Source organism: Staurois parvus, unplaced genomic scaffold, assembly GCF_062004578.1.
Source record: "Staurois parvus isolate SC_StPar_1 unplaced genomic scaffold, SC_StPar_1.0 ptg000132l, whole genome shotgun sequence".
NCBI classification, from domain to species: domain Eukaryota; kingdom Metazoa; phylum Chordata; class Amphibia; order Anura; family Ranidae; genus Staurois; species Staurois parvus.
The window spans coordinates 6,831,409-6,843,573 of record NW_028317928.1 but is presented as its reverse complement, the minus strand read 5'-3'; the positions used below and the strand labels follow the sequence as shown (position 1 = coordinate 6,843,573).

Sequence of the window (12,165 nt, the reverse complement as noted above, 5' to 3'; positions counted from 1 at the left end):
GTGCCAGTCAGTGCTGCCTATCAGTGCCAGTCAGTGCTGCCTATCAGCGCCATATATCAGTGTCATGTATCAGTTTCATGTATCAGTGCTGCCTTTCTGTGCCCATCAGTGATGCCTGTCAGTGCCCATCAGTGCAACCTACCAGTGCCTCCTCATCAGTGCCCATCAGTGCCACCTATCAGTGTCCATCAGTGCAGCCTATCAGTGCCCATCACTGCAGCCTCATTAGCGCACATCAGTGAAGGAGAAAAATCACTTATTTACAAAATTGTATAACAAAAACTAAGAAAAAACTTTTTTTTTCAAAATTTTCAGTGGTTTTTGGTTTGTTTAAGAAAAAATAAATATCCCAGAGGTGATTAAATACCACCAAACGAAAGCTCTATCTGTCTCAAAAAAATGATAAAAATTTCATATGGGTACAATGTTGCATGACCGCGCAATTGTCATTCAAAATGTGACAGCGCTGAAAGCTGGAAATTGGCCTGGGCAGGAAGGGGGTATAAGTGCCCTGTAGGCGAGGGGTTAAAAAAGTCACGATAGAAACAAAGAAGTATTAGGGAAATACAAAAGCAAGGTAAAATTTTCCAGTGGAGACACCTGTTCCAGCAACAACTGGCTAGGAGGAGATTTCCCCTCACTTTGGAAAGATCTCCTCTAACTTCCTTTTCTGCCATAATTCCTACAGCCTTTCCAATGGAACAAGGGGTGTTCTAGAACCCATGTGAAAAAGGCTTTTACTTTTTAATACTCTTGGTTTTGGGTGGATGCCCCTATGTGTACCATGAACACCCAGCATCTGGTCCAAGACTGACATTGCTTTGTACCATAACTAACCAGCCAAGCCTCCTCAAGTACACGTAAAACGGTTAACTTTGGAAAATTGAGAAAATAGTCAAGAAGGATGTATGGCACTGGAAGTTTCATATTTTACTGGTCTAAGATGAATGTGGTATTTCTTAGATGGGATAGGTGTAATTCGATATCTTGGTTTTGTGTTGACGCCTCTATGTTTACCGTGAACACACAGCAGCTGATCCAAGACTGACCTTGCCTTGTAACACAATTAACCAACCAAGCCTCCTCAAGTACATGTAAAAGAGATAACTTTGGAAAAGTGGAAAAATAGTCAAGAAGGATAGATGTAATTTGAACTCTTGGTTTTGGGTGGACCTCCCTATGTTTATCATGAACACACAGCATTTGGTCCAAGACTGATGTTGCCTTGCAACATAACTAACCAACCAAGTCTCTTCAAGTACACTTAAAGAGTTAACTTTGGAAAATTGGGAAAATAGTCCAGAAGGATGTATGGTGCTGAGAGTTTCCCATTTTACTGGTTTAAGATGAATGTTGTATTTCTTAGATGGGATAGGTGTAGTTCAAAATCTTGGTTTTGGATGGATGCCCCTAAGTTTACCATGAACACATAACAGCTGGTCCAAGATGGATGTTGCCTTGTAACATAACTAACCAACCAAGCTTCCTCAAGTACACGTAAAAGACTTAACTTTGGAAAAGTAGAAAAATAGTCTAGAAGGATAGGTGTAATTTGAACTCTTGGCTTTCGGTGGACCTCCCTATGTTTACCATGAACACACAGCATCTGGTCCAAGACTGATGTCGCCTTGGAACATAACTAACCAACCAAGCCTCCTCAAGTACATGTAAACGGGTTAACCTTGGAAAATTGAGAAAATAGTCAAGAAGGATGTATGGCACTGGGAGTTTCCCATTTTACTGGTCTAAGATGAATGTGGTATTTCTTAGATAGGATAGGTGTAATTCGAACTCTAGGTTTTGGGTGGATGCTCCTATGTTTACCATGAACACACAGCATTTGGTCCAAGACTGACGTTGCCTTGTAACAAAACTAACCAACCAAGCCTCAAGTACACGTAAAAGAATTAACTTTGGAAAATTGGGAAAATAGTCAAGAATGATGTATGGTGCTGAGAGTTTCCCATTTTACTGGTTTAGGATGAATGTGGTATTTCTTAGATGAGATAGGTGTAATTCAAACTCTTGGTTATGTTTACCATGAACACCCAGCATCTGGTCCAAGACTGATGTTGCCTTGTAACATAACTAACCAACCAAGCCTCCTCAAGTACACGTAAAAGGGTTAACTTTGGAAAATTGAGAAAATAGTCAAGAAGGATGTATGGCACTGGGAGTTTCCCATTTTACTGGTCTAAGATGAATGTGGTATTTCTTAGATGGGATAGGTGTAATTCGAAATCTTGGTTTTGGGTGGATGCCTCTATGTGTACCATGAACACACAGCATCTGGTCCAAGACTGACGTTGCCTTGTAACATAACTAACCAACCAAGCCTCCTCAAGTACACATAAAAGAGTTAACTTTGGAAAAATGGAACAAAAGTCAAGAAGGATAGGTGTAATTTGAACTCTTGGTTTTGGGTGGACCTCCCTATGTTTACCATGAACACACAGCATCTGGTCCAAGACTGACGTTGCCTTGGAACATAACTAACCAACCAAGCCTCCTCAAGTACACGTAAAAGGGTTAACTTTGGAAAATTGAGAAAATAGTCAAGAAGGATGTATGGCACTGGGAGTTTCCCATTTTACTGGTCTTAGATGAATGTGGTATTTCTTAGTTGGGATAGGTGTCATTTGAACTTAAGCTCTGTGCACTCTACACATTTTGATTTAGCCTTTCAGCAATTATAGAAAATACAGTTTATTAATGTTAAATTAAATGTGGCTTGCACAGCAAATATATACCTTATATTATTTTTAACAAAAGTTAAAGTTTATCCGCATACCTCTTTTTTGTGAAAAAAAATCTCAATAATAATATCTGGAAGAAAAGAGATTAGACCATAATGATAGACATTTTAATTTTTTTTCTATAAGGAATCCTGAATGTGGCTGCTTTCCTTCATTCACTCTTTGATGCATTTTCTGTACAGATGTTTTCCCCACTGTCTAAACACAAGACCTGCTTCTCTATAGCATGCGACGTATAATGATAGAAGAGGCACGCTCTCCGCGAAAAGCAGCTCCCGCATTCGGCACATGAAAACACTGTCTCTTTGGTGACCTTGGCTTGGTGTTTGTGAAAACTGGACTTGTCCGTAAATGCCCTGCCGCATTCTGAACATGAATAGCGCCGGTCTTTGGTATGTATCCTCAAGTGGGTGGTGAGGTTGGACTTCTCTGCAAAACATCTTCCGCACTTGGAGCAGGAATATGGCCGGACACCCGCATGGATCCTCTGGTGTTTAATAAGCCTTGACTTCCGCGTAAAACACTTTCCACATTGGTTACATGGAAGGACCACATTGGCCACGTGAGCTTCTAAATGGCTAACAAGATGGGATTCTTCTGTAAATGAGATGCCGCACTGTGAGCACAAGTAAGGCTTTTCGTTGGCATGGGTTTTTTGGTGGGTTCGGAGGTTTGACTTGTCATTGAAGAATTTCCCACAGTCTAGACAGGAGTACGGCTTCTCCCCCGTGTGAATTCTTTGATGCCTGACCAGGTTGGACCTCTTGGCAAAAGACTTTCCGCAGTTCAGACAAGAATAAGGCTTCTCACCCGAGTGAAGCTTTTGATGTGCCACAAGGTTAGTCTTCAGAGTAAAAGCCCTGCCGCACTCAGAACAAGCATAAGGCTTCTGTACCATGTGCATTTTTGAGTGACTGATAAGCGGCTCTTCAGCCGGGAAACACTCCCCAAGTTTGGAACATGGAAATTTTGTAAGATATCTGCCACCTGCATGGTGGTTGATAGGAAGATACGCAGGGCCACTGGATATCAGGTCTGCATCGCTGGGTACTGCATGGAAATTTGGAGTTATCGGGTTTCCTTCTGAAAAATCGGAAGTGGTGTCCTCTTCTTCTATATCACCATCTGGAGAGTGACTGGACCATTTCTCCTTGTCAGGTCTATTGTGTTGTTCATCTAGGGAGAACAGCCATGAAAGGTGTAAGGAAACTTCACAATTATTTTCAGGAAGTGCTCTACAGACGATATTATGTCATTTCAGTATACGACTTGACTGGTACACATCTCCCCAGAGGAAAACAGAATGACATGAAACTCTATTCTATATTAAAATCTAAACTATATTCTACAATCATTTTATCTTGGGACTTTGACTATGCAGGAAGCATGCACTGTGACTGCAATGAGGAGTTGATGTCTAATACAGGCTGATGGCTCCTGACCCCACCACTGTGCACATACTGTCCCCCCATTACTGTCTACTGACAGAGGAGGGGGGGAAGAAGAGATTGTTGTAGTGACTGAACAAGGAGGATCAGGGACTCTTCTCTGGATTTAGTGTTTATTACTCACCTGTGCTGATCTTTGGAGGAATCTCCTCCTCCTTACACGGATCATCACCCATCACATACAGCTCTTCTTCTTTCACTTCAACTTTTATGTCAATTCGATTTACACTCTTAAAAATACCAAACAACACAATTACATTTGTTGACCGAGACCCAATGATGCTCTGTGTAATAAGTAATTTGTGAGACATCTACCTGATCCTGAGGGATCTCCTGATGTTCCTGTGTGGAGTCCCGGAAATACAGAGGACGAGGACATCTCTCTGGTGGGTTCCCATTACTGGATCCATCTGTAGGAAACACACACACTGACTGAATATATTGTTTCAATGTCTTTCTATCAGAGGATGTGTGTATCTAGGTGGATCCTCAATACAAGAAATTAAAGTCTCCTCTTACCCGGTGATGTGAGGAGCGGCCGGTTCTCCATCATGACGTCCTTGTAGAGATCCTTGTGTCCTTCTATATACTCCCACTCCTCCATGGAGAAATAGACAGTGACATCCTGACACCTTATAGGAACCTGACACACACAATGATACAGTCACTATCCAGACAAATCCCTTGTCTGTTTCTGGATAATGTCCCAGAATTCCCGGCACCACTCACCTCTCCCGTCAGCAGCTCAATGATCTTCTGGGTGACTTCTAGGATCTTCTTGTCGTTTTTTCTCTCAAGCTCCATGATGGGGCCGCAGTTTCTGTTCCATCCTGTTGACGCACAAGGACTGCTGTTGGGTGTCAGATAATGACCAGATGTCTTCTTTACTATGATGTAGTCCTGTTTATTGAAAGATCATCAGTTATTACACAAAAAATGTATTTAAATTAATGTCAGTATTATACTTTTTCAGCATTTTAGCAAGACTGTATGTATATAATATATGTATAGAGAGGAGTATGATGTTATGTGACCTCCCAGAATCCTCCTCACCTCTCCGGACAGGTCTGTGTTTTATGAATAGAGATAAGAGTGATGTCATGTGACCTCCCAGAATCCTCCTCACCTCTCCAGTCAGGTCTGTGTTTTATTAATAGAGATAAGAGTGATGTCAAGTGACCTCCCAGAATCCTCCTCACCTCTCTGGACAGGTCTGTGTTTTATGAATAGAGATAAGAGTGATGTCATGTGACCTCCCAGAATCCTCCTCACCTCTCCGGTCAGGTCTGTGTTTTATGAATAGAGATAAGAGTGATGTCATGTGACCTCCCAGAATCCTCCTCACCTCTCCAGTTAGGTCTGTGTTTTATTAATAGAGATAGGAGTGATGTCATGTGACCTCCCAGAATCCTCCTCACCTCTCCGGTCAGCAGGTAGATGATCTCCAGGGTGAGGTTTAATATTCTCTTGGTCATGTGACTCCGCTCCTTCTCCATCTCCAGGGATTGGACCAGGAATGGACTCTGGTGCTCAGGGGAGGGACCCTGTTCTTCAGCAAGGAAAACATGGCACTGTTAAATAATTCTTCATTGATATAATAAACTCATTTTCTCTTCTGTCACAATCTAAAAAAATGGAGTCTTCAGTTCCCTAATTACATTACTGCTGGAATTGTGGACACTCATAAACTGAGGATTTTTGGTAAACTATCTTAAGGCATTAGGCATTAGCCTGGTGTAGGACCCTTCTAGATAGGTGGGAGGTTTAGATAGATAAGATTTAATATGTATTGTGCTCAGTAAATTCTAGTTGTCACTCTGTCAATGTGATTATAATTGTTGTCAGGTAAAAGCATATAGCACATTGTAATCCATGTTGCTGTGTTCTGCTAGTCAGGTCTGTTCAGTGTGATCAGCTGCAGCCAGCCTGATAGCTCCCTCTGCATCTAGAAAGCTTGAGAAGTTTCTGGTCGCAGAATCTCTCCTGTACAGGATTGTTCCAGCCTGACAAAGGCATGCTGCCTTCCCAGGCAATGCTGCTGGATCTGCTGCTGTAGGCCTCAGGAGGGCAACCTGAGGGCCTGAATGCTGAGACTCGGGTTCTGCTAAAGCCGACTGAGGGGCCGTCTACTGAAGATCTGGTCTGGTATCATGGAGGAAGGCAACCCGCTGCTCTTGGGCCTTGTGAGTACAGACGTCCCTAAAGGATCTTAGAGACTGTGTGCTACTAAACCCCTTATGGTGCTAGGAAGTCAGCTGTGGGTCTAGCTATATGGGACACTGGCTGAAGTTCCGAAGAGCTTTGTCCACTTAATCTCCTACATAAAAGGACTTTGCTTTAATTTGCTACGAAGACTGCTGCCTTAAAGCTGAAGTCTCCTGTTTGTTTCAAGCAGGGACTTTATCATAGCTTATCCGAAAGAATACCTAAAGTCCTCAACTGCATATAGTTCTTGTTTTTGGAGTGTCCCACCCAGTTCCCTCATCCCTATCCAAGTTCTCCAAAAATAAAAACAACACCCCTACACTGGTCATTGAAGAAACGTGAAGGAGCCTATGTGCCTGGCTGCAGGGTAAAGCTTTTGGGGAAGACCTGGACAGTATTCCTACAGCTCCTAAGGGAATAGCGCTACACTAGTGAAAGGTGGGCGTTCCAATAAGGTGTCTATTGAGGACAGCAGGAGTAGGGGAGAGAGATGATGAGATAATAATTCAGTCTTTAGCAACCTACCCTGGAGGAACCTTTGGAATAATGCTTGTGCTTAAACCATATCAATGGTGGTCACTGAGAAGAATGCCCCTTACATTGGTGGTCAATGGTAAGAATGCTCCCAACATTGGTGGTTAGTGGGAAGAATGCTCCTTTCAATGGTGGTCGGTGGGAAGAGTGTTTCTTGCATTGGTGGTCAATGGTAAGAATGCACCCTATGTTGGTGGTTGGTGGGAAGAATGCACCCTACATTAGTGGTCAGTGGAAAAAATGCTCCTTGCAATGGTGGTCAGTTGGAAGAGTATCTCTTGCATTGGTGGTCAATGGTAAGAATGCACCCTACATTGGTGTTCAGTGGGAAGAATGCCCCTTACAATGGTTTTTGGTGGGAAGAGTACCCCATACATTGCTGGTCAATGGTAAGAAAGCACCCTAACATTGGTCAGTGGGAAGAATGCTCCTTACAATGGTGGTTGGCTGGAAGAGTGTTCCTTACAATGGAGATCAATGGAAAGAATGTCCTTTACATTGGTGGTCGATGGGAATAATGCTCCTTTCATTGGTGGTCTATAGTAAGAATACACCTTACTTTGTTGGAAGGTGGGAAAAATGTTCCTTACAATGGTAGTCAATTGGAAGAGTGTCTCTTACATTGGTGGTCAATGGTAAGAATGCACCCTACATTGGTAATCAGTGGGAAAGACGCTCCTTTCATTGGTGGTCAGTGAGAAGAATGCTCCTTACACTGGTGGTCGATGGGAAGAATGCTCCTTACATTGGTGGTCAATAGTAAGAATGCCCCTTATTTTGGTGGACGGTGAGAAAATGCTCCTTACATTGGTGGTCAGGGGGAAGAATGTCCCTCTTACAGATAACAAAAAGATGATTGGTGTATTGTCTGACTCACGTCACCTGACAATATGTAGATAATAATAGATGAAAGGTCAATCGGCCACAGCTCAAGGAAACCTTAGTAAACTCTGGAGGAACCCCAGGTTTTCACACAGCTTTGGTTGAAAAGCCGCAATTAAGCCTTTTGGGATAAAATGCTGATTCATGAAACAAATTAGGCTCTTGATGGCCCATTTCAATCAAGGGATATGTCTGTTTGTGCCTTGAAGGAGGGAATACAGTCTTCCCGTCTTCTCCTGGGCTTGCTCCTGGTGCTCCCATCTCCTCTGACAGTCCAGAAATATACGGACAGGTTCAATGGCTTTCATTCCAACTGCCCCTACCAGGAGGCCAGAATATATAGATATACTGTATACCTTATATGTAGTCTATGCATTGAAATGAAAGTGACTTGTTTTTTTTTCATCAAACCACCATGTATTAGGCATCCTTTATAAATCCCACTCACACTCATACAACGCCCCACCACACATCACACGCTCACCTGTCTCCTCTGCACCTTTCACAAACTAACATCTATTAAAGGAAAGACAGCATGTTACCTCCACAGTGTGCCTCCACTTATAACACTGCTGAAGAACACACAGAGGAGATATGTGACAACTGGAGATGTCTCTCATGTGGACTACAAGAAAATGGCCACCACACTCACACCGCAAGAGCACTTATATGACATACGGCTCTTAAATCAGCTTGCAAAAGAAAAGATAGGGAATGGCTGCATTGCTTTTGTTAGACAAGACTGTTTTAATCAAGAAATAAAAAGCTGGTAAAGAGGAATAACACCTAGAGGCTACAACAAAATGGCAACTGCCCCTCCTGCACTGAAGACATTTAAATGTAGCATATAATTATTGTTAATATCTGCTATAGTTTAATTATTTTTATAACAATAAGAATATTTTTTTTTTCAAAATCAAGGTCCACACTGGTTGAACTTGGAAATCTTTCTAGTTTTCATACAAGTTAAAGTGAATATTTGGACTACAAAAAAATGGCCGACATCTCTCCTGTACTGAAGACACTTCCTCATCCCACAGGCAGAATCACCAGTGAGAGTTGTGGGTCAACAAGCTGTTGTTGTATCCACAGACAAATGTACTTCTCTTCGTGGTTACCTGGGCTCAGGATTGGCAGGACCAAATACATTTTACCATAGGCGTCCCTGGTTTCAAGGGACAGTCCCCGATTTTGGAATAACAGTGTCCCCGGTAGAGGAGTATGAAGGGTGGTGGGAAATACAAGTCCTAACTTGATACTCTGACTACGCCATGTTGTGGGTAGGGCCTACACACCCATGCACAAGGGGTACCTTTGCCCCAAGGCACACTCATCAATAACCATGTGCAGAGTCCAACATTAAGGCAGTTTCCCAACTTCGAGATGAGAGACACCATGTAGTATGAAGCCGATTCTCTTTTCCAAAGAGTTGTCTCCTTGCTCCACTTTCAGTGCTGTGCTTGTGTTGCATTAAGGCCTAGCCACTCTGTGCCCCCCCCCCCCAGTTAGTCACCTCTGGTTAGCGTAACAGAATGAAACCTTGCCCGACACATAGCACGGGTCTCATGTGTGTCCTATGTTAACTCTTCCCATTCTATACCGATTGGCCAGGACGAGGGCCTTTGTAATGCCGATCTTCTCCCAGTTGCCATGGGAGAAGGACAGCTAGCAGCTAGGTAGGGAGCCCGGGTGGTGGCCCCTTGCTACTAGAGGATACCCCACCTAACCAAGGTACTACTTGCAAATCCAAACAGAAGTGGGTTGCTACTACCTGTCCAATGTATTAGGCTTAAAGCACGAGTTGGCGTAGGTGTGCCATGGAATATTTTGACTCCTTTATGCAATAAAGAAGATTTGTGTATTCACCTGTTGCTAACCAAGGTACCACACCTTGACTAGTTGCTTGTGAATTTACGATGTGAACTTGGTGGCCCTTATTAACAACCTTGCTCTTCATTAATGTGCTCGCTGAACACTGTAGTACCATGTATTTCATACCCCTTTAGTGCTTCAACAGGACCAGGTTCTTTATATACACCAGTTCTGTTATGCTCCACTTTGAATACCTTCAGACCAGGCTCAAGGACAAGTTTCTTCATTGGACACGACCATGTCTATAAAAAGGGATTAGGAATACCTCTTAGCATAAGAGAGTCCATTTATAATGGCAAAGTCCTTTTGCTGGTAGCATGCTCTACGGCTGGTGGCATCCCAGGATACTTGGTAGAAGTGGTCCTCTTAGAAGCAGGTTAGTAGCAGCGACGGTGTTCATCAGAACATGTAGGTAACCAGAGTAAAAACCCTCCAAGCTCTGAGCTTCAGCCTTTCCCCTCATTTATACCGCAGGTGGGCCAGCCGAAACTCCAAAAAGCCCGCAAAATGGTAGCAAGACTTTTAACCCTACCCAACTTAGTCTGGACTGGTACCTATCTAACTAAGCAGTTTTCAACCTGTTTACAAGCATTCCTGTCAACAGTCCCTGGTTCCACAGGGCTGTAAATGGCTTTTAACAAAATCCTGGTGTCCTGCTGATTTGGGCTGTGTCCTGCACAGGACTGCCAACTGTATGTAAAAATAGGCAGGCACTGGCACTAGAAGCCCCGGTCTCTGATTTCCCCTAGCAGTCTCCAGTACTCACCCCCATGGTTTGACCAGTGTTAGGTTTCATTCATATGGGCACTCATTGCGGCGTGAAGAACCTTTTTTTATCTCTTTGGAGTAGTTCTGAGCTGCATGCCAGTAGCCCATATAGGTGAATGGAGATGCTATGGCTGTACGGACTCACCCGTAACACCAAAATTGACAGGTATGCAGAAACGGGTGCACAACCCTGAATTTGCACTGACTGCATGAAAATATGGCAACTGCATAAAATGTGCTCTGTGTGCTGTACACACTTAACATTTGAGCAACCTTTCCACGAGTACAGCGTTACAGCGTAAATGGCCCTGTTGCTAGGACGCAGGTGGCTTCTCAAGGGAGCCTCCTGGTGTCCTCTGTTGCTAGGATGCAGGCAGCTTCTCAAGGACGCCACATAGCATCCTCTGTTGCTAGGATACAGGTGACTATTGGCTCCTGATTTCCCCTGTTGCTAGGATGCAGATATCCTCCCAGGCATGCTGCCTAACCTCCTCTGTTGCTGGAGGCAGATGACTTCTCAAGGAAACCACCTAGCACCCTCTGTTGCTAAGACACAGGTGGATATTGCTGCCTGCTGTCCTCCATTGCTAGGATACAGGCAGCTTTCCAAGGAAGCCTCCTAGCGCTCTCTGTTGCTAAGACACTGGTAACTATTGTTGCATGCCATCCTCTGCTCCTAGGATGCAGGCAGCTTCTCAAGGAAGCCACCTAGCATCCTTCTGTTGCTAGGAGGCAAGTAGCAAGTCCATACTTTTACAGGTCACGTTGTGCAGAGCTGCAGTCCAGGAACACTTCTCTTCATATTGCGCCAAGTCCGGTGGCAAAGAACTTCTGTTCAGGAAAACTTCTTATACTGTTCTAGTTCACATGGTGCAGAGCCACAGTACAGGATCACTTCTCCACATACTGTCCCAGGTCCCATGGCACAGAAGTTTAGTCCAGAAAAACGTCTTATACTGTTTCAGTTCACGTGGCACAAAGCCACAGTCCAGGAACACTTCTTTTCACGCTATATTAAGGTTGTGCAAAGAGACAGTCCAGGAAAGCTTCTCAAACCATTCCAGGTCTTGCCCCGAAGAGCCACAGTCCAGGAACTCTTCTCCTCATACTGTTCCAGGTTGTATGGCACAGAGCCAGAGTCCAAGAACACTTTTCCTTACACTGTTCTAGGTCCTATGGCAGTCCCAGTTCAAGACAATTCCTCATACTGTTTCAGTTCATGTGGCACAGGGCTGCAATCTGGGAACACTTATCATATTGCTCTAGTTCACATGGAACAGACCTGCAATCCAGAAACACGCTTCCTACTGTCACACACCACTGATCAGGTGGGCCAAAGGGCCACAATGTTTGCACCACTAATGTATCATGTTCCTGTCCAGGAACATTTCTTCTCGTGCTGTTCAAGGTCATGCTGCACAGAACTGCACTCCAGGAAAATTTCTCATATTGTGCCAGTTCATTTGGCACACAGCCACAGTCTAGGAACAGTTCTCCTCCTACTGTTCCAGTTCATTTGGCACACAGCCACAGTCTAGGAACACTTCTCCCCATACTGCTCCGGTTCATTTGACACACAGCTACAGTCTAGGAACAGTTCTCCTCCTACTGCTCCGGTTCATTTGCACACAGCCACAGTCTAGGAACAGTTCTCCTCCTACTGCTCTGGTTCATTTGCACACAGCCACAGTCTAGGAACA

At 43.9% G+C, this 12,165-nt stretch overlaps 1 protein-coding gene across 1 annotated transcript in view; it reads right to left on the bottom strand.

Moving 5' to 3' along the window:
• LOC149466251 (uncharacterized) overlaps nucleotides 1–12,165 on the bottom strand; it is a 79,143-nt gene that overhangs the window by 55,670 nt on the left and 11,308 nt on the right. The window contains exons 7-12 of the mRNA XM_089672720.1: nucleotides 5,623–5,753; nucleotides 4,934–5,104; nucleotides 4,724–4,847; nucleotides 4,520–4,614; nucleotides 4,329–4,434; nucleotides 2,911–3,932 (exon numbers count right to left, since the gene is read on the bottom strand). Coding sequence (XP_089528846.1) covers nucleotides 2,911–3,932; nucleotides 4,329–4,434; nucleotides 4,520–4,614; nucleotides 4,724–4,847; nucleotides 4,934–5,104; nucleotides 5,623–5,753 — 1,649 coding nt within the window. The remainder of the gene's footprint in view (nucleotides 1–2,910; nucleotides 3,933–4,328; nucleotides 4,435–4,519; nucleotides 4,615–4,723; nucleotides 4,848–4,933; nucleotides 5,105–5,622; nucleotides 5,754–12,165) is intronic.